The sequence below is a fragment of the Erinaceus europaeus genome, chromosome 12 (assembly GCF_950295315.1).
Source record: "Erinaceus europaeus chromosome 12, mEriEur2.1, whole genome shotgun sequence".
Lineage (NCBI taxonomy): Eukaryota > Metazoa > Chordata > Mammalia > Eulipotyphla > Erinaceidae > Erinaceus > Erinaceus europaeus.
Genome location: NC_080173.1, coordinates 77,944,279 through 77,968,489, shown reverse-complemented (window position 1 = coordinate 77,968,489; position 24,211 = coordinate 77,944,279). Strand labels below are relative to the sequence as shown.

Here is a 24,211-nt window from a genome sequence, read left to right as displayed (position 1 = left end):
GGTGGCTTGATTTAAATTCATAAACTCCAGACTCAGATTGCACAGTAAAGCAGATTTCCCTTCACGTAAAAGTTGGTGGGTCAGATCTGGGCTTTCTGTGGCACCAGGCAGTGGGATCTTCTTGTTTAGCTTCAGTAGGGGCCACTCATCGACTCCATGAAGCTCAGTAAAAGGGTATTATTGTTTCCTTGCTATAAACAGATGCCTATTCGCAGAACCATGGTTGAGCCTTCTAAGAGTGACTGGCAAAACAAAACAAACAAAAACACTTGATTCCCATTTCCCCTCGAATGCTACACACAACTCAGTGGTGACTGGCATCCAAGCAAGCAACAAGTTGCCGCTGAAAAATGCAGTGATTGATGAGCAAAGGATGCCTCTGTTAAGAGCCCGTGGGTAGTGTTTTTTAATGAGTAAAATCATCCTAAAGGGACCCTGTAGCTAATCAGACGCCTAAATCCACCCTACAGCCTCCAGTCCCCTTTCCGGTTCTGAAAAGGCTTAGTTAGTCTCGGCTCCTCAGGTCTCCTTCCCTCGGAGCTGGCCTGACTTCTATGTCTTGAAAGCAGGATCGCCGTCGGCCATGAGAGCCGACACTGACCCGACCTACCGAGAGAGGTGGGTGGAAGGTAGGAGGTGCATTAGCTGAATTTGGGGTGTGTAGGCCCGAGGTCCTGGTGGTGGGAGCACACGTTGGATGGAGCACGTCAGCGAGCCCGGCCCCATCGGCCCTCCCCCGGGCGGGGCCAGTCCCCCCACTGCGCTGACTCAGCAACGCGAGGGGGGAGTTTTGTCCCTCCGCGGACCCCGTTTCTCCTGGCCTCAGCCCCTCGCTGCCACCCGACCGGTTTTTATCTTTCCGGCGCTGCGCTCTGGGCGTGAGAGTCTATAGGGCCGCCCGGGGAGCAGCGAGCGCGGTGCTACCCCACTGATTTCCCGAGGACCCCGGAAACTACCGTGCCCCCTCCACCCGCATCGAGCAGCCTGGGCGCCATGAACAGCGCGGGTGAGGCGCGCTCTCGGCGGCCGAGGCCCTGCCAGGGTCCTTCCCCGGGCTCGCTGGGCCCCGGAGGCCGGGCGGCGCGGGAAGGACGGGGACCGGGCCGGGGGGAGGGGAGCGGGGAGGGGGCTTCCCGGGCGGCCTGGGGGGATCCTGCCGGGGCGGGCGGCGGGGTTGGGTGGGCTCCGGGAAAGGCTCTGCTCGCCTCAGGTTAGAAGCCAGGCGCGGGGTGCTTGAGCTTCTTTTGGGGGGGGGGGTCAGCTCTCATTTGGCATCATTACAACAGGACTGAATTCCGAGAAGGTCGCTGCTCTGATTCAGAAACTCAACTCCGACCCTCAGTTCGAGCTCGCCCAGAATGTGGGGACCACCCACGACCTGCTGGACATCTGCTTGAAGCGGGCCACGGTGCAGGGTGCCCAGCATGTGTTCCAGCACGTCGTCCCTCAGGAGGGCAAGCCCGTCACCAACCAGAAGAGCTCAGGTGAGGTCTGCAAACTTCTTGTAGACTCGACTTCGCATCCCTGGCAGGGTTCCGGTTTTGCCGTCTTTGAGTATGCTATGGAGGGAGCAGAGATTGGTATTGGAAGAACTTGTATCTACCCCCCCACCCCCAGAAAAAAAAAATACGGCCACAGGGAAAGGCAGATCTAAGAATATTACTCTAGGTTGTTTGGGTGTTCTATGACTTCTTAGAATATTGGAGTGATAAAGTAATAAATTCCTGGTTGTCTCTTTTTAATGAAGTCCACTACATGCTGCCTTGAAGTTCTTTTTATTATTTTTTAAATATTTATTTATTTTCCCTTTTGTTGCCCTTTTTTAGTTGTTGTTGTAGATATTATTGTTGTTGTTATTGAATTCATCGTTGTTAGATAGGACAGAGAGAAATGGAGAGAGGAGGGGAAGACAGGGGAAGAGAAAGATAGACACCTGCAGATCTGCTTCACCGCCTGTGAAGTGACCCCCCTGCAGGTGGAGAGCCGGGACTCGAACCGGGATCCTTAAGCCGGTCCTTGCACTTCATGCCACATGCGCTTAACCCGCTGAGCTACCGCCTGACTCCTTGCCTTGAAGTTCTGTGATTGCAGCCCCGTGACTTGCAGATATCTATATATATATATATAGATATATATATATATATCTGGAAATAATTTTTTTTCTTGGTGCAAACCATTCAAAATGAAAGAAATTTATTTTACTTTGACTTATTTTTAATGAGAGATGTACAGAAAGAGACCAGAGCACTGCTCAGCTCTGGCTTATGGTGGTGCTGGGGATTGAACCTGAGACCCCAGTGCTCAGGCATAAAGGTCCTTTTGCATAACCACCAGCTGTCACCCCAGTTCACAAATGTTATTTTTAAATAATGCTTATTGAGTGTGGCTTTGGCACATGTGCTACTGTTTCAGCTCCCACCAAGTTATCAGTTTACAACAAAAATCGCCACCCTGACTCCTCAAGACCTCTTGTTTTGCTTTAAAGAAAAAGTTAGAGTTTATTATTGTTAGGTAACATACCTACCCTTTTATTTACCAATATGTTACCAACACATTTGCATATAAGTAAATTTTTTTATTTTCTATATTTTAAAATTTTATTTTAGTGAGAAAGATAGTGGTTTGGGAGATGGTGCAGTAAATATTTAAGAAAGAAAGATACAGGCAGGGGGATATTTTATTTATGTATTTATTCATTTATTTAATAGAGACAAACAGAAACGGAAGGGGAATATAGGGAGAGAGAAACCTGAAGGCACTGCTTTTTGCCACTTGTAAAGCTTCCTTCAGGTGGGGACAGTAAAAATATTTTAGTAGTTTGTTGTTGTTTTTAGGTAACCTACCTACCTTTATTTGCCAAGATGTTGTGAACGTATTTGCATGTCAGTAAAAAAACTATGCCCAAGTGTCAAGATATTTTCTTTGACCTCTCTTTCAGAGAAAAGTTGTCCTGTATCTTAGATCTTGCAAAGATTCTCATAGTGAGCACTTCGAGCTTGTTTTGAAGCCCAGTACAGTTTGGCAAAGACATCACTCTAAAATGACTTCAATCTATGCTAGTTTTAGATCATTTTCATTGAATCATTCATTTTTTTTTAAAGCCAAAAAGTTTGGACACAGCATATCCCTAGGACATTATTACACGAAAATTTTGTAAATAGGTCTTCTTAAAATCACTTAAATCGATACAGGCACTGATGACAGTGCTGGATTTCTTATTCACTTATAGGACAAATAGAGAATGTGATTGCATAGTTGAGACATGGCATAACATTTTCAGGGTTAGGATCATGTGTGGATTCCAAACATTGCTGTGACTGAAACATACAAATGAAGTAAGAGGATGTGATGTGTTCTGATTGGAAGAATAGATCCAGTGATGGTAGAGGTACTAAGGGCAAGATGCTGGTGAAGGGTTTGAATTAGTATGAAAATGGTAAATAGAAAATTTTACCCTGAGGTGGTGGCACACCTGGTTGAGCACACATGTTATAATGTGCAAGGACCCAGGTTCAAGCCCCTGGCCCCCACTTGCAGGGGGAAAGCTTTGCAAGTGGTGTAGCAGTGCTGCAGGTGTCTCTCTATCTCTCTCCCTCTCTCTTACCCCCTTCCCTCTTGATTTCTGACTGTCTCTATCCAATAAATAAAGATAATTTTAAAAAGGTTAAAAAAAAAAAGAAAATTTTACCCTGAATTTTTCTCCTTTAGAAATGTATTTTGATCTTTGTCTTTGTAATGTATAACCACCTGTTGTTTTATCTGAACAATGTTATAAAATGAGTAAGTTTTACAAATAAATACTCCTTTTAGTTTGGGGGGGTGCACACACATGACACTGCCCTAGCTAGGGATGTTAATGTGTGTATTCCCACCTGACCTCTTCTGATCAACTGTTTAAAAAAAAAAAAAAAAAAGACAATTTTAGTAGAAGTTAGTATGAAAAATGGACAAAGCAACACTTCTGTGTTGGTTTATATTTCTATTATTTAACCACGTTTTCTTAGATTATTAAATATTCTAAGCAAACTGTTCTGTTTCACCTTTAAAGTATATACTATATATTCTAGATCTAATATTAAGTTGCCCAATAATTTTTTATATCTTTTGCAGTATAATGACAAACCACCCACAGGTATATATTTGATTGACTGGTTTAACGAGAGAGAGAGAAAGAACCAGTACTGCATATGCAGTGCCCGAAAATAACCCAGGACCTCCTATGTTCAAGTCTTTCCACTCTATTGCTGACTCACCTCCCAGGCCACAATTTATTTTACACTTGTTTTAGATCTCTTCTTAAGAGTTGTAGAGCATTATTTCTCTCCAAGTTCTAGCCAGTATTGGGCATTTTCAATTAAGAAATGCTGTTTTTCCACTTAAAAGCTGTTTTATCAGCATTAAAAAAAAGTATTTGCTGAGGACAGGTGGTGGTGTACCGAGTTGAACATACATGTTACCATGCTTAAGGACCTAGGTTCAAACCCCTGCTCTCCACTTGTAAGGGAGAGTCTTCAAGTGAAGCAGGCCTGCAGGTGTCTCATGTACTTCCTTACTCTTTGTTTCCACCCCCCTCTGTCCTATCAAATTAAAAGAAAAAATAAATAAATTAAAAAAAAGACCACCCAGAGTGGTTTATTGGTCATCTAGGGACTGAACCCTAGCAATAATCTTGGTGGTAAAGGAAGAAAAAGGTGGTAAGAAGATTGGAAAGATAACATAAACTGGATATGCAAAAGATTTTCACACCTGAGGCTCCAAAGCCCCAAATTCAGTCCCTAGCACCGCCATAAGTCACAGTTTAACAGTGCTCTGGTCACAAAAATAATTTTTTTAATGAAAAAATAATTTGTTTGTGGTCCGGGAGGTAGCGCACTGGATAGGGCATTGGACTCTCAAGTGAGGTCCTTGAGTTCAATACCCGGCAGCACATGTACCAGAGTGATGTCTGGTTCTTTCTATCATTTTTCATGAATAAATAAATAAAATATTAAAATAAAGAAACACGTGGAAAGATAATAATTTGCTGTTTTTATCTTCTTGGCATGTCTGTTTTTTTCCCCTTGGGTCATTTGTAATGTATTTTTATGTTGTATATGGATTTATAGATGTTATGAATTTTCAGGCTGCACATTTATATTGCAAATAATAATCATCACTTATGTTTTGTTTTTCTGCTCTTTTTTTATTTAATCTTAAATTGTCCAGGAGCTTGTCCTTGGTTCAGTGCTAGGAGATACAGTTGGAACATTGTAACTTGATTTGCTTTTTTGTTTCAGGGCGATGCTGGATCTTTTCTTGTCTGAATGTTATGAGACTTCCTTTCATGAAAAAATTAAATATTGAAGAATTTGAGTTTAGTCAATCTTACCTTTTTTTCTGGGACAAGGTATGGGACTGATAATGCAAGATTCTTTGTTTCAATATCAACATTTCAGCTTGCTCTTTCATTATAAATCATCAGTTACTTTTATTTTCAAAGTGTCAACAGCTGACTTCCTACAAAGGCAGAGTGTTTGGTTGGTCGGTGGCTACTCTAGTGAAATAATTCTTCTGACCCACCTAGTATTTCTTTAGTTCTTTTATTTTACTTTCTCTTCACTGCTTTTAAATAAAAAAAGTTTTCACTTCTTTTCCCTTTTAACATTTTTCTGTAGACAGTTTGGTCTTCCTTTTTTTTTTTTTTAAGAATTTACTTATTTATTCATGAGAAAGATAGGAGGAGAGAAAGAAGCAGCCATCACTCTGGTACATGTGCTGCCAGAGATCGAACTTGAGACCTCATGCTTGAGAGTCTATTGCCTTAGCCATTGCGCCACCTCCTGGGCCACAGTATGGTCTCTTCTAGGACCCAATTCCCGGCCTCTGGGAAGTGTTTCTCTGAAATACAGTAAATAATTTTACTTCTTTTTTTGAGTTGTTACAAAATATGTGTCTACTAGGTGTTTACTGATTAAAAGCCTAACACACAGATTTTTCTTTTAATTAACTATTGGAATGTATATATACAGATAATAAACTACAAATATTCTTAAGATATGGTCTGGGTGGTGGTGCACCTGGTTGAGCGTACATGTTACAGTGAGTGAAGATCTACGTTTGAGCCCCTGGTCCCCACCTGCGGGGGAAAGCTTCACAAGTGGTGAAGCAGGTCTGCAGGTATCTCTTTGTCTCTATTCCTCTTATCACCTCCTTTCCTCTTGATGTCTGGCTGTCTCTATCAAATAAATAAAGATAATAAAACAAAACATAAAAAGAAATTTCTAAAAAAGAAAAAGAAAACACAAATATTCTTAAGACACTAGGTCCCCCCCACTAGACATACATACACTTTTAAAAATAACAACTTGGGGGGGGTGGGCTGTAGCACAGCAGGTTAAGCGCACATGGCACAAAATGTAAGGAAACAGCGTAAGGATCCCAACATAAGGATCCTTACACACGAAACGGCATAAGGATCCCAGTTGAAGCCCCTGGCTCCCCACCTGCTGGGGCGTCTCTTCACAAGCAGTGAAGCAGGTCTGCAGGTGTCTATCTTTCTCTTCCCCTGTCTTCCCCTCCTTTCTCCATTTCTATCTGTCCTATCTGGAAACAACAACAATAATAATAACCACAACAATGATTAAAAAACAAGGGCAACAAAAAGGAAAATAAGTAAATAAAATATTTTTTAAAAAAAAACAACTTACGGCCAGGTGGTGGTGCACCTGGTTGATCACACATGTTACAATGCACAAGAACCCAGGTTTGAGCCCCTGGTCTCCACCTGTAGGGAGAAAGCTTTTTGAGTGGTGAAGCAGTGCTGCAGGTATCTCTCTCTCTCTCCCTCTACCTCCCCCTTCCTTCTCAATTTCTGGCTTTCTCTATCCAATAAATTAATAATTAGTAAAAAAAAAAAAACTTTCTTGTATCTATGATAGTTTTAAAACACATGCTGATAATGCTAGGAAAGGCATTTGCTCATTTAAATTTACTTGATTTCTCTTACTCTAGGTTGAACGCTGTTATTTCTTCTTAAATGCATTTGTGGACACAGCCCAGAAGAAGGAGCCTGAGGATGGCAGGCTTGTGCAGTTTTTGCTTATGAACCCTGCAAATGATGGTGGACAATGGGATATGCTTGTCAATATTGTTGGTAAGTACTTTTCTCTGATGGAACTGAATTTAAGAGAGGCAGTGATGAGAACATGATCTCTAGATTTCTAACCCCCCTCCTTTTGTTAAGGTCCCACCTTCTCTTCCTTTCCAAGCTACACATAATCCTATTACTACATTTAAATGTTTCTCTCTGTCTTTTTCTCTCTTCGGGTCCTGATGGAGCTGGAATTCAGAATCCTCTTATCCTCTTCCTTCTGTCACTTTTTCCCCCGACTAGGAATATGTATCAAAATTATTTTTGGGGTATAGAAAGTAGTTCTGGCTTCTGTAATTGCTTCTGTGCTGGGCATGGGCATTGACAGGTCAATCCATACCCCAGCCTGTTTCTGTCTACCCCTAGTGAGGTAGAATTTGCTGTTGGAAAAATCATGACATGTGGTCCGAGAGGTGTCGCAGTGATAAAGCTTTGGACTCTCAAGCATGAGGTCCCAAGTTCGATCCCCGGCAGCACATGTACCAGAGTGATATCTAGTTCTTTCTCTCAAATAAATAAATAAAATCTTTAAAAGAAAAAGAAAGAAAAGTCATGACATAATTTTCTGTGCAAAAATATGTCATGGCTTTTCTGATACCCCAGTATATTTTTTATGCAGTGCCTAAGATTGAATCCAGCACTCTGCTGTTTAGACATCTCTCTGGTCCTGTGACCTTTCTTTCTTTCTTTTTTTAAAGCAATGGCTACTTTTGCCTGGGTTTCTAATGTTAGAGTGTACTTTGACTTTACTGAAGACTAAAATTTATTTTTTATCTAGAAAAATATGGTGTTGTCCCTAAGAAGTGCTTCCCTGAATCTTATACAACAGAAGCAACTAGAAGAATGAATGATATTCTGAATCACAAGGTATGACATATATAGCAGGGTGAGATTGAACTTGATATAATTACCTTAAACTCCTTAATCACTTTTTCAAGGAGATTCTTGCGCATTTCAGTGTATACAGTTTATTTGCAAGTTAGCAACTCATTACCCTCCAAAAGTAGCATAGCTGCATATTAGCTTTGAAAATAACTGAACTGCCCAGAGCGCAGCACCAGAAAGATAAACCCGGTCGGGTGAGGGGATGGGATACAGAGTTCTTGTGGTGGGAATTGTGTGGAGTTGTATCCCGCTTATCCTATGGTTTTGTTAATGTCTCCTTTTTAAAATATTCTTTACCCCTCTGGGAGTATGGACCCAAGGTCATTGTGGGATGCAGGAGATGGAAGGTCTGGCTTATGTAATTGCTTCCCCGCTGAACATTGGTTTTTCCTTTTTTTTTTTTAATTACTTTTTAAATATTTATTTTCCCTTTTGTTGCCCTTTTTTATTGTTGTTGTAGTTATTGTTGTTATTAATTTCATCGTTGTTAGATAGGAGAGAGGAGGGGAAGACAGAGAGGGGGAAAGAAAGAGATATCTGCAGACCTGCTTCACCACTTGTGAAGTGACTCCCTTGCAGGTTGGGATCTGGGGCCTCGAACCGGGATCCTTATACCAGTCCTTGCGCTTTGCACCACATGCGCTTAATCTGCTACGCTACCGTCTGACTCCCTGGTTTTTCCTTTTTATAAATAAAAATTAAAAAAAAATAATTAAATTGCTTTTTAAAAATAATCTTTTATTTCTACTGATTTTAATGTTCTCTTATGGGTACATAGGAGGTAAAGTGTACTGGGCACTGTCCTTCTCACTTGGTTGTGCTGAACACGGGCTGGGACAGAATGAAGTACTGTTTGCAGGAGTTCCTTAAAGAGAATTCTTTAGAATAAGGTTCCTCCAGATTTTATCTCTGTTAAATTACACTTGCACTGGTGTATTAACTTGATTTACAGTGGAATTGGTTTTACTATTAAATAACTGACTAAGTTTCTGTCATAGATGAGAGAATTCTGTATACGACTACGAAACCTGGTACACAGTGGAGCCACCAAAGGTGAAATCTCATCCACACAGGATGGCATGATGGAGGAGGTAATAACAATTATTTTAAATTTTTTGGTTTTAATCCTTCTAGGGAATTCTTAAATTACTACTGTCTTTATTTTAACAGATTAGGAAGAAGTCAAGACAGTCAATGCTGAATTGAATTGAGAATTTTTTATTTAATAACTGAAAAATTGCGAGCCTGTTATTTTAGTGTGGGACTTGTACTTAGGTTTTCTTAATTCCTTAACTTTTTTCATCATTTCATAAATATTAATACTTTCTGTGAATTTGGTACTATGGGTACAAAGATAAGAATGACATAGTCTTTACTTCCCAAGTAGTGCATTGTCTTTGAAAATAGAAACACATGCATATAGTAAATCTTATGCGAGAAATATGTGAAAAGGGATAAAGGAGGGAGTGACTAACTTGATGAACTGAAGGCTTCATGTGAAAGATACTTAAACCACCTCTTGAAAAAAACAGTCAGAATTTACCAGATGGCTAAGACTATTCCAAAGAGGATTGTAAATATAGTGGTATGAACAAAAGTGGAGTTTTCAGAAAATAGTGTAGCTGAAGCTTACTATTTTGTGAGTATAGCAAATTATGCTAGAAACTACCATTGTAAGGATGTTAGGTTAAATAGGTGCTAGGACTGTTGGCTTTATGCTATAGGAATAAAATGATGGGAAGCTATTTATGGTTATATCAGTTAAAGTAATATAAGTAAGGGCATTCTTAGAAGTATTTAAAAATATTAAACAAATGTAATAATTTTTTCTTTTCTTTTTTTTCTTTTTACCCAGAGCATTTCTCAGCTCTGCTTATGTGATTTGCCAGCCATTGAACTTGGGACCTTGTAACCATTATGCTTCCTCCCTTGCCCAATGTAGTATTTCTTTTTTTTTTTTTTTTCAGTGTACTATTTCTTATCAAGGCAGTTAAGAAACTGCTAATACTGTATATAATTCTGAAGAATATGCATAAAACTAAAATTGCTTCCAGAAGAGGTACTTCCTTTTTTCATCCTGTGTGTCCATTGCTAGGAATCACTTACTTTTAAGACTACTTGTGTAGAACTAAAAATCGCTCCCCCCCCACTGCAATGCACACCATTGATGTTTCTCTCATATTTTCCTTTGAATTTAAGACAGGCAGTGGTGAGAACATAGTCTCTAGAGTTAGACTGACTTCTAAGCTCTTTAGCTAACAGCCATGTGACTTGGGACAGTGTCTTCCTGCTCTCAGTTCCCTATTTATGTGTGGAGTCTAGTTCAGTGATTGTCTAGTCCAATGATTGACACAATAGCCATTCCTTATAATATTAAGTGGATGGATACAGAGTTTCAATTTTGCTAAATGCACTTAAATTATCTTATATTTATATTTTTCCCTCTCCCAAATGTTTCTTTTTTAGGGAGGTACTATAATGTAGTAGGAAGAAATGGGCATAGAAGTTATCAGTTTTAGTTGTATCACTTAGCAGCTCTGTGATCTTGAATAAGATATTTCACCTGTTTTCAGATCCAGTTTGGGATTTAATAATTGTTATGAGCAATATCAAAGCACCACTCGGTTCTGGCATATGGTGAATTGGGGGTTAAATCTGGAGCCTTAGGCATGCAAATCCTCTGCTTTACTGCTGAGCCATCTCCCCAGCTCAGTGTGGGATTTAAACTAGTAGACTTTTGTGAGGTTCTAATAAGGCATTAAGCATAAGAATGTAAGGGATAGTGCCATGGTATTCAACAGCTATTCCGTAAATATTCTCTTCCTTTCTAACTTAAAATGATCTCTTGTTGAGGCCATATCTCTTGCATGGTTTGCTTTTATTTGTAATCATAGTAAAGTGGTGGTGTATAGAAAAGATTAAGTTTCGGGGGTCTGGCGGTAGTGCACCAGGTTAAGCGCACATGGTGTGAAGCTCAAGGACCCGTGTAAGGATCATGGTTGGAGCCCCCGGCTCTCCACCTGCAGGGGAATCACTTCACAGGTGGTAAAGCAGATCTGCAGGTATCTGTTTATCTTTCTCTTCCCCTTCTCTGTCTTCCTCTCCTCTCTCCATTTCTCTCTGTCCTATCCAACAACGATGACATCAGTAACAACAATAGTAACTACAACCATCAACAAAAAAGCGGAGCTCCAGGACACATTGATGGGGTTGTCTGTCCAGGAAGTTGGGCTCAAACCAGGATCCTATACCAGTCCTTGCTCTTTGCACCACGTGTGCTTAACCTGCTGCGCTACAGCCCGATCTCCACCCAATTTTTTGTTTTTAAAGAAAAGATTGGGCAGAGAGTAGATAGCATAATGGTTATGCAAACAGACTCTCATGCCTGAGCCTCTAAAGTCCCAGGTTCAATCCCCCAAACCACCATACGCCTGAGCTGAACAGTGCTCTGGTTAAAAAAAAAAAAAAAGTTTCTGCAAGTAGTTACAGAAAACAATCCAGATAATACTACTTACAGAGCATAGGTATTCTGTTGGCTTTTAATGTTTTCTTGTAAATGATATATATATCTTTAAAAAATTTTTTTATATTTATCCATTTTCCCTTTTGTTGCCCTTTTTATTGTTGTTGTAGTTATTACTGATGTCGTCGTTGTTAGATAGGACAGAGAGAGAAATGGAGAGAGGAGGGGAAGACAGAGAGGGGGAGAGAAAGACAGACACCTGCAGATCTGCTTCACCGCCATCCATATCCTGAGTATAGACTTGACTGATAATTCACATAATTTTTGTCTTAATTACAGAATTCTTTGTGGTAGGTTTTTAGATATTTTCAAATTTTAGTTATTTATTTATTGCCACAGGGTTTCACCTCTCTGGGCCAACTTTTTCAGATGGAGGGAAGGAGAAAGACACGACAGCATCAAAGCTTTCCCCAATGCCATGGGGCTAGGCTTCAATCTCTAGCTTGCATGCATACTTTCTTACTAACTCTGGTATATATATATATATATTTTAAATTGAATTAATAATGATCAACAAGACCATAGGACAAGAGTACAATTCCACACAATTCCCTCACCAGAGTTCCATGCTTGTTCTATTATTCCCATTGGAAGCTTTCCTGTTCTTTATCCCTCTGGGAGCATGAACCAAGGGTCATTATGGGGTGCAGAAAGTGGAAGGTCTGGTTTCTGTAATTTCTTCTCTGCTGGTCATGGACACTGGCAGGTTGATCCATACCCCCAGCCTTTTTCTATTTTCCTTAGTTCAGTTCATTGAGTCTTGAGAGGCAGAGAAACAGAGATACCTATATACTGCTTCTTTGCTCATGAAGCTTTCCCTCTACATATAAAGACTGGGGACTTGAGCCTGGGCCCTTGCACATATGTGTGTTCTACCAGATCGCCACTGCCCAGTCCTAGTGACTCTTCAAATCATTTAGATAAATGCCTACACATTGCATTGCAAGATCAGATTGTATTTTCACTTTTTTAAGGAATCTTCATACTTTTGTCCATAGAGGTATACCAGTTACATTCCTACCAGCATTATCAAGAGCTCCTCTTTTCTACATCTTAACAACTGTCTGAGTCTTTTCCATATAGGTCATTCTTATGAATATGAAGCACTACATAGTTGTGTTTGATTTGCATTTTTTTGTATGTCCTCTTTGGGAGAGTGTTTATTCAGGTTTTTAGAGAAGGGCATATGCTTTTTTTTAAATTTAATTAATTTATTTTTATTTAAGAAAGGAGACATTAACAAAACCATAGGATAAGAGGTGTACAATTCCACACAATTCCCACCACCTGATCTCCATATCCCATCCCCTCCCCTGATAGCTTTCCCATTCTCTATCCCTCTGGGAGCATGGACCCAGGGTTGTTGTGGGTTGCAAAAGGTGGAAGGTCTGGCTTCTGTAATTGCTTCCCCGCTGAACATGGGCGTTGACAGGTCGATCTATACTCCCAGTCTGCCTCTCTCTTTCCCTAGTAGGGTGGGTCTCTGGGGAAGCTGAGCTCCAGTACACATTGGTGGGGTCGTCTGTCCAGGGAAGTCTGGTTGGATTCGTGCTGGCATCTGGAACCTGGTGGCTGAAAAGAGAGTTAACATACAAAGCCAAACAAACTGTTGAACAGCCATGGACCTAAAGACTAGAATAGTGCAGATGAAGTGTTGGGGGATATTCCCTGGAGGCTCTTGTGTACTTCAGCTTTCAGGCATATATTTTCCCTAGCTTATGGGCACGTGTGAACATATGCTCTATCTCTGGGGACCTGGACTATATCTAGGTTTGGGGACTTTATTGGGGAGTGGAACACCTGGAATGGAATTAGAGAATACTATGAAAGGAAAGGTCTCACCTGAGTGATGAAGCTGAAGGGTTGTCATTCCACACCTGAAGTCTTTGGACACAGTCTGAAGTGAAGCATGCTAGGGTGGCACTCATTGTATTGATTGGGTTGCGATCCACAGATGCAGTATTATTTGATTTGGATTGAGAGAAGCATGCTGGAAAGTGGGCCTCACCCTAAGGTTCCAGGACTGGGGGAAATATAGGCTCTATAGTGGAAATGTGAGGTTCCTGTTGTCTTAGGGTTCAAGAAGACAATGTATAGTTATTGTTATCATATTATTTGGTGATTGGGTTAACTTTGAAAAGTCCCTTTGTTAGGGTTTGGGGTATAATACCCAGCATCTTTTTTTTTCTTTATTGGGGAATTAATGTTTTACATTCAACAGTAAATACAATAGTTTGTACATGCATAACATTCCCCAGTTTCCCATATAACAAGACGACCCCCACTAGGTCCTCTGTCATCCTTCAGGGCATATGCTTTTAAAGTGCACTAAAAATATACTTAAGTGGACCTGAAAATATACTTAATACCTCCAAAGAATAATTCCTTTGCCTACTTTTGCAGACACAGATGTATTTGCTCAAATTTCACTCCTTGACTTTTGTACCCACCAGAGAGCAGTAGAGAGTTATCTTTGCCCCATCCTTGCATATATCAGCAGTCACCAAATCCCCTACTTTTAACCTCTTAGAATTACTTATTATACTCAGCTGTATTTTCTTCACAAGTCATCTGTTTCTCTCTCTCCCTCTCCCCATGTCTGTCTGTCTCTCTCTCTCTCTCTCTCTCTCTCTCTCTCTCTATATATATATATATATATATATATATATATATGTATATATAAATGTAATTTTAATGAGAAAGAGAGTCCAGAGCACTGCTCAGTTCTGACCTAATGGTGATGCAGGGGATTGAATCTGGGTCCTTTGATGCCTTCGCCATGTAAGTCTTTTTGCATAACCGTTATGCTATCCCCCAAACCCCCCACCCCCACACACTTCTTTTTTTTTTTTTGCCTCCAGTGTTATTGCTGGGGCTCAGTGCCTGCATCATGAATCCACTGTTCCTAGAGGCCTTTTCTTCCCCCTTTTGTTGCCCTTGTTGTTGTAGCCTTGTTGTGGTTATTATTGTTGTTGTTATTGATGTCACTGTTGTTGGATAGGACAGAGAGAAATGGAGAAAGGAGGGGAAGACAGAGGGGAAGAGAAAGATAGACACCTGCAGACCTGCTTTACTGCCTGTGAAGTGACTACTCTGCAGGTGGGGAGCCGGGGGCTCGAACTGGGATCCTTATGTTAGTCCTTGCGCTTTGCACCATGCTTGCTTAACCCACTGCGCTACCGCCCACCCCCCTGTTCATTTATTTTCTAACCACTTTTATGTCCACATGGGCATTCTACTATATTTTTCCTATATCATTTTACCACTGAGCTTCATTTCTCCATCTATAAAACTTAAAATTCAAGGTAGATGAGTTCTTCAGGACACTGTAGCTTTACATTTTTATACATCTATAGAGCTTTAGACTGTCAACAAACAGTATTATAAATAGAAACGAAGGCTGTCACTTCTGCAGTGATTCTAAGCAACAAAATCTTTTAGCTTTAACAATTTTTCTCATTTAAAAGTAGATTGGTTGCTTTCTTTGAATCAGTTTCCTATTCTCTCTTTAATATAGTTTTCTCCAGTCTATTTCCCCCTAAAACTGGCTTTAAACTCTTTAGTTTCCAAGCATTTATGATGGATTCTCAATTATTATGCCTTACACACTTCATCTTAATATGTACCTTCTAATTTAGCATTCTTTCCCAATGTTCCATATCTTATTCTTTTCTTTTTTTTAAATCTCTTTATTGGGGAATTAATGTTTTACATTCAACAGTAAATATAATAGTTTGTACATGCATAACATTCCCCAGTTTCCCATTTAACAATACAGCCTCCACTAGGTCCTCTTGTCATTTTTTTTTTTCTTTTTCCTTTTTGTTTCAGGGTCAGTGGTTTATAGCACAGTTATCTACACATGGGCACAATTTCACAGCTCTGCATGATGGGGGTCTCAAAATGTTATCACCCCCAACCTATAAGCTCAAGCCCCTCAGGTCCCTATCTTCAGTTCCTTCCCCACCAGTCCCTGGTTTGATGCAGTACGCCACCCCCAGTCCAAGTTTCACCCTGTGTTCTCCCTTTCTGACCCTGCCTCCCAAGTTCCATCTGCATTTGAGGTCATCGTATTCATCCCTCTCTTCCTGACACATTCCCATCTAAGACTACTCCTTCAGTTTCCATCTAAGGTGAGGTAAAGATTGGTATTTTAGAGTTTCTGGTCTAGTAGCCAGATCTCTGATAGTTGGCCTTGGTTCACTAACATTGGTCATATCACTCTGTTCATTTTGCCCTCCCTTTTCCTATTATTTGCTTTCTTCTGTTGTTGTTGTTTGTGTTTCTGGTTCTATTCTATCACTGATAACCCCATTTAGAATAGGCGTTCCTTAGTTTTGTTTTTTGTTTATTTTTTCCATGAAGAACTCCTTTCAGTAATTCTTGGAAGGCAAGATTGATAGTGGTGAATTCTTTCAGTTTTTTAATTTCTCATTTGTACTTGATGGGTAATTGTTCAGGAAAGAGTATTCATGACTGGCAGTGCTTATTTTTTACAGCAAATATGTCATTTCACTCCCTTCTTTCCTCTGTGGTTTGTGATAAGAAATCTGATGAAAGCCTGATGATTCATCCTCTCTCTGTATGTTGGTCTTCCTCTTCTTAGCAGCCTGCAGTATTTTTTCCTTGTCCTTATTTTTGGATAGTTTTACTATGATGTGTGCTGGTTTGAATTCAGGAACTTGGGTGTTCAGCTTCCTGGAAGTCTGTGTTTTGAATGTTGCCTGGGTGTGGAAAACTTTCTGCTCTGATTTCTTTGACTGAGTTCACTGCTCCTCTCTCCTCTTCATCCTCAGGTATCCCAATAATGCTCATATTTGTTTTTCTGATGGAGTCTGATATCTCACAGAGAATTGCTTCATTTTTCATAGACCATTCCTCTCCATCTTTGCATTCAGAGAGTGATTGCTTTGTCTTCTAGCCCTGACATTCTCTCCTGAAGCTGATTTGTTCTACTTATTAGGCCTATTATATAAGCCTTAACTCCTTCATATCTTCTTATATGTTAGGAATTTTCTTTGTGCGTTTTACAGCTTTTTGGTGAGATTATCTCTGAGATTCTGAATTTGTGTCTTTGTGTTATGGTTAATCTTGAATTGTCTTCATAATAAGCTTTTTGAATTCAGGGTCAGACATTTTTACCAAATCTTGTGAGTTTGAACAGATGTTTGTTTCCATGTTTTTGTTAAGCATGATTTTTGCTGTTCAGCCAATAGGTGGCAATGTGACTATGTTATTTATATGTTGCGAGGGTCAGGTGAGTCTTCCATATTACCTTGGGCAAATTCAGACAGAGTAGGATCTCGCTGCCTTGTTTTCAAACTGTACTCTGGCCTCTGGCAGCTCACTGCTACTTTTTGGCTAGTGCACAGTTTTAGTTTTCTACCAAATTTTCCCCTAGTAGGTACTCTCCCTGCCTTCTTAGTGCTGAAGCCTGTGTATTTCACTGTATAGCTACCAAAATGATGCCAATTGCTGGCTGCTCCAGTTCAAGCTGTTTTTGTCTTGAATGTCCCGTGACCCTGCACCCACCTGTGGCTCATTGAATTTCTTCAGATGTTCCAGTTAAAATGCTGTGAGATGCCAGGTGACCTTTTGTTGTTTGAGAGTGTGATCTCTTTGTGGTAGCTAGTCCATGGCCATACCCCTTCTTAGCTCAGTTGCTTTTACTAATTCCATTTTTCACCATTTTGGACTTCAGCTAATTTTAGATGAGTAAGAGCTCTGATAAGGAAATGTATTTTTAGAGACCACTTGGTACTGCTCCTTTCTACAGTTAAACTTGAGAAACAGGGTTCTCTTCTAATTTAATTTTTAAAATATTTATTAATGAAAGAATGTCATTTTGGCATGTGTAATGCCAGGGATTGAACTTGGGACCTCATACTTGGGAGTGTAGTGTCTTCTCTATTGTGCTATCTCCAAGGCCACAGTGCATATTTGTTTATTTCTGAGAGAGAACTAGAGCATCACTCTGGCATATGCTATAATAGGACTTAAATTTGAGGTTGTATATTTTGAGTGTCAAACACTTTATCCACTGTGTCAACTTCCTGGCCATGGCTCTTTTTTACAATTACTTGTAGGCAATATAATAGACAATGATAAAAATAAATACAAAATGGAGACTAGGAATAGTACTTGGACATTTTGAATACCACCTGCAGCTTTTCTCTGGCAGCTTACAGATTGGTAGGCTTTCATCAGATTTCTCATTACAAATTCTAGAGAAAGGAAGGGAGTGAAATGACATTCATTGTAAAAAAAAAAATAAGCATTGCCAGTCATGAATACTCTTTCCTGATGAATTACCCTTCAAGTATAAAGGGAAAATTAAAATCTTCCCAACATACAGAAACTAAAGGAGCCGAGGCCAGAGTCTCGCCCAGGCATGGTGTTGCCCCGGCGTGCTGGGGTCCTCGGAGAGCAGCCGCTGGCCGTATTCGCCGGCCGTGGCCCCATGGCCAGGCTGGTCTCTAGGCCAGGGACAGGCGGGACAGGAGAAAAAAAAAAAAGAAACTAAAGGAATTCACCACCATGATATCCACAGTGTAATTAGTTTGATTTCTATGTTTAAGACAGTAATCATAAACATTAGATTCCTCTGTTCTTTGTTTTTCAAACTGAATTTAGAGTTAACAAGATGGTATCGTTATTGATTTGGGGATTTAGAGAAAGTAGGCTCAGTGCCCAAATGTCTTCGAGTCATGTATTCCTGTCTTGAGCTTTCCAACATTTTGTAAAGTCTATATTCCTTTAGCCTATGCCCCACCCCCACAACTCTATTTTAGTATCTTTTTATCAATTTAGTTTTGCTACTAAGTATGATCTAAAGTGACAACTAAAAGTGATACATTGAGTAAATGTTTCCCTAGTACACATAGGCATTGATGATTCAGCAGTAAACAGCATAGACAAGAATCCCTGCCTTCAAATAATTTTGCTTTCTAGTAGGGAGAGAATATTGAGACCTGCTATAGAAAACAATGAAGCAGGAGAAAAGGATAGGAAATACTGGAATGGAGAGTAAGCACTTTCATTTGAAATCATATATATTTCCATGAATGAGCTAATTGTGGTTTTCTAATATGTAATTATATTCTGAAGAAACTGGTTGTGCTCTCATTTAGTACTATATAATAACTTGTGCTCAATGTCCCTTGTCATTTTTGGTTCTGAGTCTTGCATCTTGTGATCTGAAATGCCCACTAGAGAGCAGACTTGGGTATCTAAACTTCACTGCCAGCTTGGTACTGTTTGGCTATTATGACAAACTGCAGAGTCTTTTATCAAGAAACTCTTATGTGGGAAACTGAAGATTGTGCTTCAAATAGATTTTTAAATTTGTTTCTTTATTATTGTTAGTTGGCTTAGAGATGAGAGTATTTCAGTTGTAGTTGCTATTGTAACGCTCTGCCTCTTAGGTCTTTAATTAAGAGAAGTGGTTATAAGAACCAGTTGTTTAGGCTCATAAAACATATGTAAATTTTAATGAAGAAAGGTTATTCTCTTGAAAAACAACAAAGCATAGTGAAAGGGAAGCATAACCACTCCTGTAGATTAATCTACTTCTATTCAGATAGTCGAATCAGATTTTGTCTTTCATACAAACATAAATTGAGTCTCTAGCTCTCATTATAGATACACCTAATGTTATTAGCAAACCTATTCCCAGTTTTCTGTCTTTAATTCAAAGAGTAAGTTTGAGATCAGACTCAAATATTTCCCAAGGCTCCCTGAGGTTAAGAATGTACTTGGGGGGAGTCGGGCGGTAGTGCAGCAGGTTAAGCACACGTGGCGCAAAGTACAAGCACCGGCTTAAGGATCCAGGTTCGAGCCCCTGGCTCCCAACCTGCATGGGAGTCGCTTCACAGGCAGTGAAGCAGGTTTGCAGGTGTCTGTCTTTCTCTCCCCCTTTGTCTTCCCCAATCTCTCTCCATTTCTCTCTGTCCTATCCAACAACGACGACATCAATAACAACAATAACTACATGACAATAAACAAGGGCAACAAAAGGGAAAATAAATAAATATATATATATATATATATATATATATATATATATATATATATATATATATATATAAAGAATGTACTTGAGGATGAGAAAAAAGGAATTAATATGTATTTTTGGTGGCCGTTGATAATATGTGTATGTAGACAGAATTGCCCTGATGTATAAAGAATTCTGCTAAGAACTGAGATAACTGCTGAATTTTCCTAAAGGTGAATCTGGGGGAGACTTGGCTGCTCAAAACAGCTACTCAAGTAATAGCAAAACTAAGCTTTCAGGATGAAATGAGTGGGACATGGATTGGATAAGACAGGCACGCAGAGATCATTATTTGGTAGTTTTGCTGTAGAACAAGGACAAAGACAGGCATTTCTGAAGGAAGAAAAGATTTTTTTTTTTTTTTGGTCAAGCTCTCTTTTTATTTATTCATTATTGGATAGAGACAGAGAAATTGAGAAGGGAGAGAGAAGAGCAGGAGAGAGAGACCTGCAACCCTGCTTCACCCCCTGTGAAGCTTTTACCCTGCAGGTGGGGACCTGGGGCTTGAGCACTGGTCCTCACACACTGTAATGTGTGCGCTTAACCAGGTGTGCCACTGCCCAGCCCCTAGACATCCAGTTCTCTGCCACAATGTGGCCCATATCTCTCCCTGGGGTTAGTAGAATCGTCACTTCTACATCCAGGAAAGTCCAGCATCATCATGGAGCTCAGAGTAACAGAAGGGATTTGCAAGATGTCAACTCCTGGCCAGGCCCTTCAGCGCCATATAGCATCTCTCACTGTGGGAGCAGGAGCTGGTCTTTGCTCTGGGCCTGAGGCTCCCAGGAGGGCCTCTGTCATCTTCACTTTTGCTTTCTCTGGCCACGTGGGTGGATAGAAGAGAAGATTCTGTCAAGAGCAATAGAGTGCTCTTTAGTGCAGGAGAGGAGGGGATGAAAAGGTGGGGTTTTTTTTTCTTTCCTCCAGGGTTATTGCTGGGGCTCGATGTCTGCACTACAGATCTACTGCTCCTGAAGGCCATTTTTCCCCTTTTGTTGCCCTTGTTGTTATTGCTTTTGTTGTTGTTGGATAGGACGAGAAAAATCGAGAGAAAAGGGGAAAAAGAAAGGTGTGCAAACCTGCTTCACTGCTTGTAAAGTGATGCACCTGCAGGTGAGGAGCTAGGGCCTCGAATTGGGATCCTAATGCCGGACCTTGAGCGGGACCGTGAACGGGACCTTTATGCTTAACCTGTTGCGCTACTGCCTCCCTCCCAGGTGTTTCTCTTACAGTTTATTAGGTTTGTTTTGTTCTCAAAACCTTCGGGAGCTGGGCAGTAACGCAGCGGGTTAAGCACACATGGCACAAAGCACAAGGACCGTCATAAGGATCCCGGTTTGAGCCCCTGGCCCCCCACCTGCAGGGGAGTCGCTTCATAGACGGTGAAGCAGGTCTGCAGGTGTCTATCTTTCTCTCCCCCTCTGTTTTCCCCTCCTCTCTCCATTTCTCTCAGTCCTATCCAACAATGATGACATCAATAATGACAACAATAACAATAACTACAACAATAAAACAAGGGCAACAAAAGGGAAAATAAATAAATAAAATATTTTTTAAAAATCTTTTTTTTTAAAAAAAAAAAAACACCTTCCCCTTCTGGAGAAGATTACTGCTTCTAGGGTACCTTTGGGATTTGGTTTGGGCTGTCCTCTGAGATAATTATCTTGCCTGGTTGTAACCACAGGAATAAAAATTCATAGAATTAGTAAGACATTGTTTGTATTTTTGTTTGTTTATTTTTACCACTAGTGTTATAGCTAGACTTCAAGGCTCGCACAAAGACTCCACTGTTCCTTGTGGCTTTTTTTTTTAATAGAATTGGCAGAGAGGAGTGACACCTGCAGCACTGCCCCACCTCTTGTGGCACTTCCCCATCAGTAGGGAGTTATTTTAAAAATAAAATATTTCTGTTGCTTCCAAGAATGACTCATCTTTATGGGTTAGATTGGCTACCCTTGCAGTACACATATTTGTACCACTTAATTTGGAAATTTAGAAATAAAAAGACTAGATAGTGTGTCATGATAGCAAAATCAGAGAGAAAAATGGAGCAAAACAGGTTATTCCATCTTAATGCAAAATTTGCTATTGTATAAGTTTCTAATCTGTGAAATGATAATGTAGTAATGCATTTGTTAGAACCGTGATCCCTTTATCTATAGGATAAAGATCATCTTAATGTTAAATAAAATTAGTAGGTAATTTGTTCTAAATAGATTTTGGTAATTATAAATATGTTCTACCAGTCAGAAATGAACCGAAGATGCTGTATTTGACCTAACTTCCAAATTTTGAATTGGAATCTGAAAAAACACTATGTATGAGAGAGATGTCACCATCAAAATGTTTCTTGGGGTTTTTTTGTTTGTTTGTAGCAAGTTTGCTTCTTAATAGTTGTGATATAAATTGAAGGAACTAGAAGTGATTATGCTTGGTGAAAGACAATTACTGGATCATTTCACGTATGTGGAATATAGATATTAAATCACTAATAAAAAATGTTAAAAAATAGTAAAGTGGGGAGTCGAGCTGTAGCGCAGAGGGTTAAGCGCAGGTGGCGTAAAGCACAAGGACCGGCATAAGGATCCCGGTTAGAGCCCTGGCTCTTCGCTTCACAAGCAGTGAAACAGGTCTGCAGGTGTCTATCTTTCTCTCCCCCTCTTTGTCTTACCCCCCTCTCCATTTCTCTCTGTCCTATCCAACAACAATGACAACAATAATAACTACAACAATAAAACAACAAGGGCAACAAAAGGGAATAAATAAAATAAATGTTTAAAAAATGCTTAAAAAATAGTAAAGTGGACTAGTGAGATAGCTTATTTGAGTAATGTGCTGCCTCTCCATGTTGATCCATGTTCAAGCCCAGCCTCCCACCACCACACTGAAGGGAGCTTCAGTGCTCTGGTCTCTTTCACTCTCTCTAAAGATGGTGATGCTCTGGCTTCTCTTCAGATCGTACAAATCTTTCTCCCATTAAAGATGATGTAATAATTGTTTATGTAGCTATATAATGGAAATTTGGATTTTTTAAAAAGAACTTACCCTGTTTTACGTGTGTGTGTGTGTGTGTTGTGTGTGTGTGTGTGTGTGTGTGTGTGTGTGTGTTTCACATGAGGCAGACCGGAGAAGACCAAGCCAGTGTTGGTCTGGTACATGCAGTGCCAGAGACCCTGCTGGGAACTTCAGGCATGAAAATCCAGTACTCCACCAGTTGAGGTATCTCCCCATCCACCCATCAAATTGTTTATTTATTTATTTTCCCTTTTGTTGTCCTTGTTGTTTTTCATTGTTGTAGTTATTGTTGTTGATGTTGTCGTTGTTGGATAGGACAGAAAGAAATGGAGAAAGGAGGGGAAGATGTGGGGGAGAGAAAGACACCTGCAGACCTGCTTTTATTGCCTGTGAAGCGACTCCCCTGCAGGTGGGGAACTGGGGGCTCAAACTAGTATCCTTATGCCAGACTTTGTGCTTTGTGCCACGTGCACTTACCTCACTGCACTACTGCGCAACTTCCCAAATTGTTTTTTGAAAAAAGCAAAAGTTGGGCGGAGGTAAGTAGCATAATGGCTATGCATAGAGTCTCTCTTGTGCCTGAGGCTCCAAAGTCCCAGGTTCAATCCCCTGTACCACCATAAGCCAGAGCTGAGCAGTGCTCTGATAAATAAATAAATAAATAAATAAGCAAAAGTCTAGTCTGAACTCCTAAGTTTAAATTTTATACCAATCACTGGAAAGATTATAATTTCAAAAAACTAGTTTGTTTTTTTAATCTTTATTTGATAGAAATAGCCAGATCTCAAGAGGGAAGGAGGAAATGGAGAGAGAACGAGACAGGGAAATACCTGCAGGCCTGCTTCACCACTTGTGAAACTTTCCTCCTGCTTGAACCCCTAACATGTGCAACATGTACAATCAACCAGGTGCACCACCATCCTGCCTTAGTTTTTTTTTTTTGCCACCAGGGTTATTGCTGGATACTTACACAGTTTAACTGTGCCCGTTAGCCACTTATTTCCTTTCTACCTTCCTTCCTTCCTTCCTTTTTTCTCTCTTTCTTTCTTTATAGAAGTTGAGAGAGAGAGAGAGATGGACAGGGTAATAACACAACACTACGCTCTTCTCTTCCCTTCTCTCCATTTTCTCATTGAAATGAAATGAAATAAAATAAAATAAAACACAACACAGCACTGCTCCAACACTCGTGAAGCTTTCCCCCCCCCCGCAGATAGGGACGTAGGGCTTGAAGCTGGGTCCTTGAGCATGGTAATGCATGTGCTCTTCTATGTGAACCACCACCTGCGCCCAAGAAAACGTTTTTAAGTGTAATTCTTATAGGATTTGTGGTCTGAGACTTAGTTTCTATTCTTAGTAGATTAATTCTAGCAGGAGAGACTTTGAAGACATAAATGGAACTGTAGTATCAAGCGTTTTTTGGTTTTGTTTTTGTGGCAGAAGCACTCAGAAAAGAGCAATCAGTGTGAACTGGAACAAATAGTGGAATCTTTGATGGATATATCATGTACTGAACTTTAAAACATGGGAGTAGGACTTGGGACAGAAGGATAGAGAAGACAGCAAAGTTATGAAGGTGACAGTGAGCTGGGCACATTGATGATAG

General features: G+C 40.2%; 1 protein-coding gene and 1 non-coding gene across 3 annotated transcripts in view; both read left to right on the top strand.

Moving 5' to 3' along the window:
* The first annotated feature begins 676 nt into the window (after positions 1 to 676).
* The window catches only part of BLMH (bleomycin hydrolase), a 43,466-nt gene continuing 19,931 nt past the window's right edge, over positions 677 to 24,211 (top strand). The window contains exons 1-6 of one of the 2 annotated variants that reach the window (XR_009553154.1): positions 677 to 1,006; positions 1,287 to 1,484; positions 5,277 to 5,386; positions 6,991 to 7,132; positions 7,908 to 7,996; positions 9,013 to 9,105. Coding sequence is in view for 1 of the 2 variants with exons in the window: in XM_007520429.3 (XP_007520491.1) it covers positions 994 to 1,006; positions 1,287 to 1,484; positions 5,277 to 5,386; positions 6,991 to 7,132; positions 7,908 to 7,996; positions 9,013 to 9,105 (645 nt within the window). In the remaining variant the exon portion in view is untranslated. The remainder of the gene's footprint in view (positions 1,007 to 1,286; positions 1,485 to 5,276; positions 5,387 to 6,990; positions 7,133 to 7,907; positions 7,997 to 9,012; positions 9,106 to 24,211) is intronic. The other variant, XM_007520429.3, reaches the window with a different exon arrangement.
* LOC132542312 (small nucleolar RNA SNORA3/SNORA45 family) lies at positions 17,904 to 18,030 on the top strand. The gene has a single exon (XR_009553401.1). It is a non-coding gene; the product is annotated as a small nucleolar RNA SNORA3/SNORA45 family (small nucleolar RNA).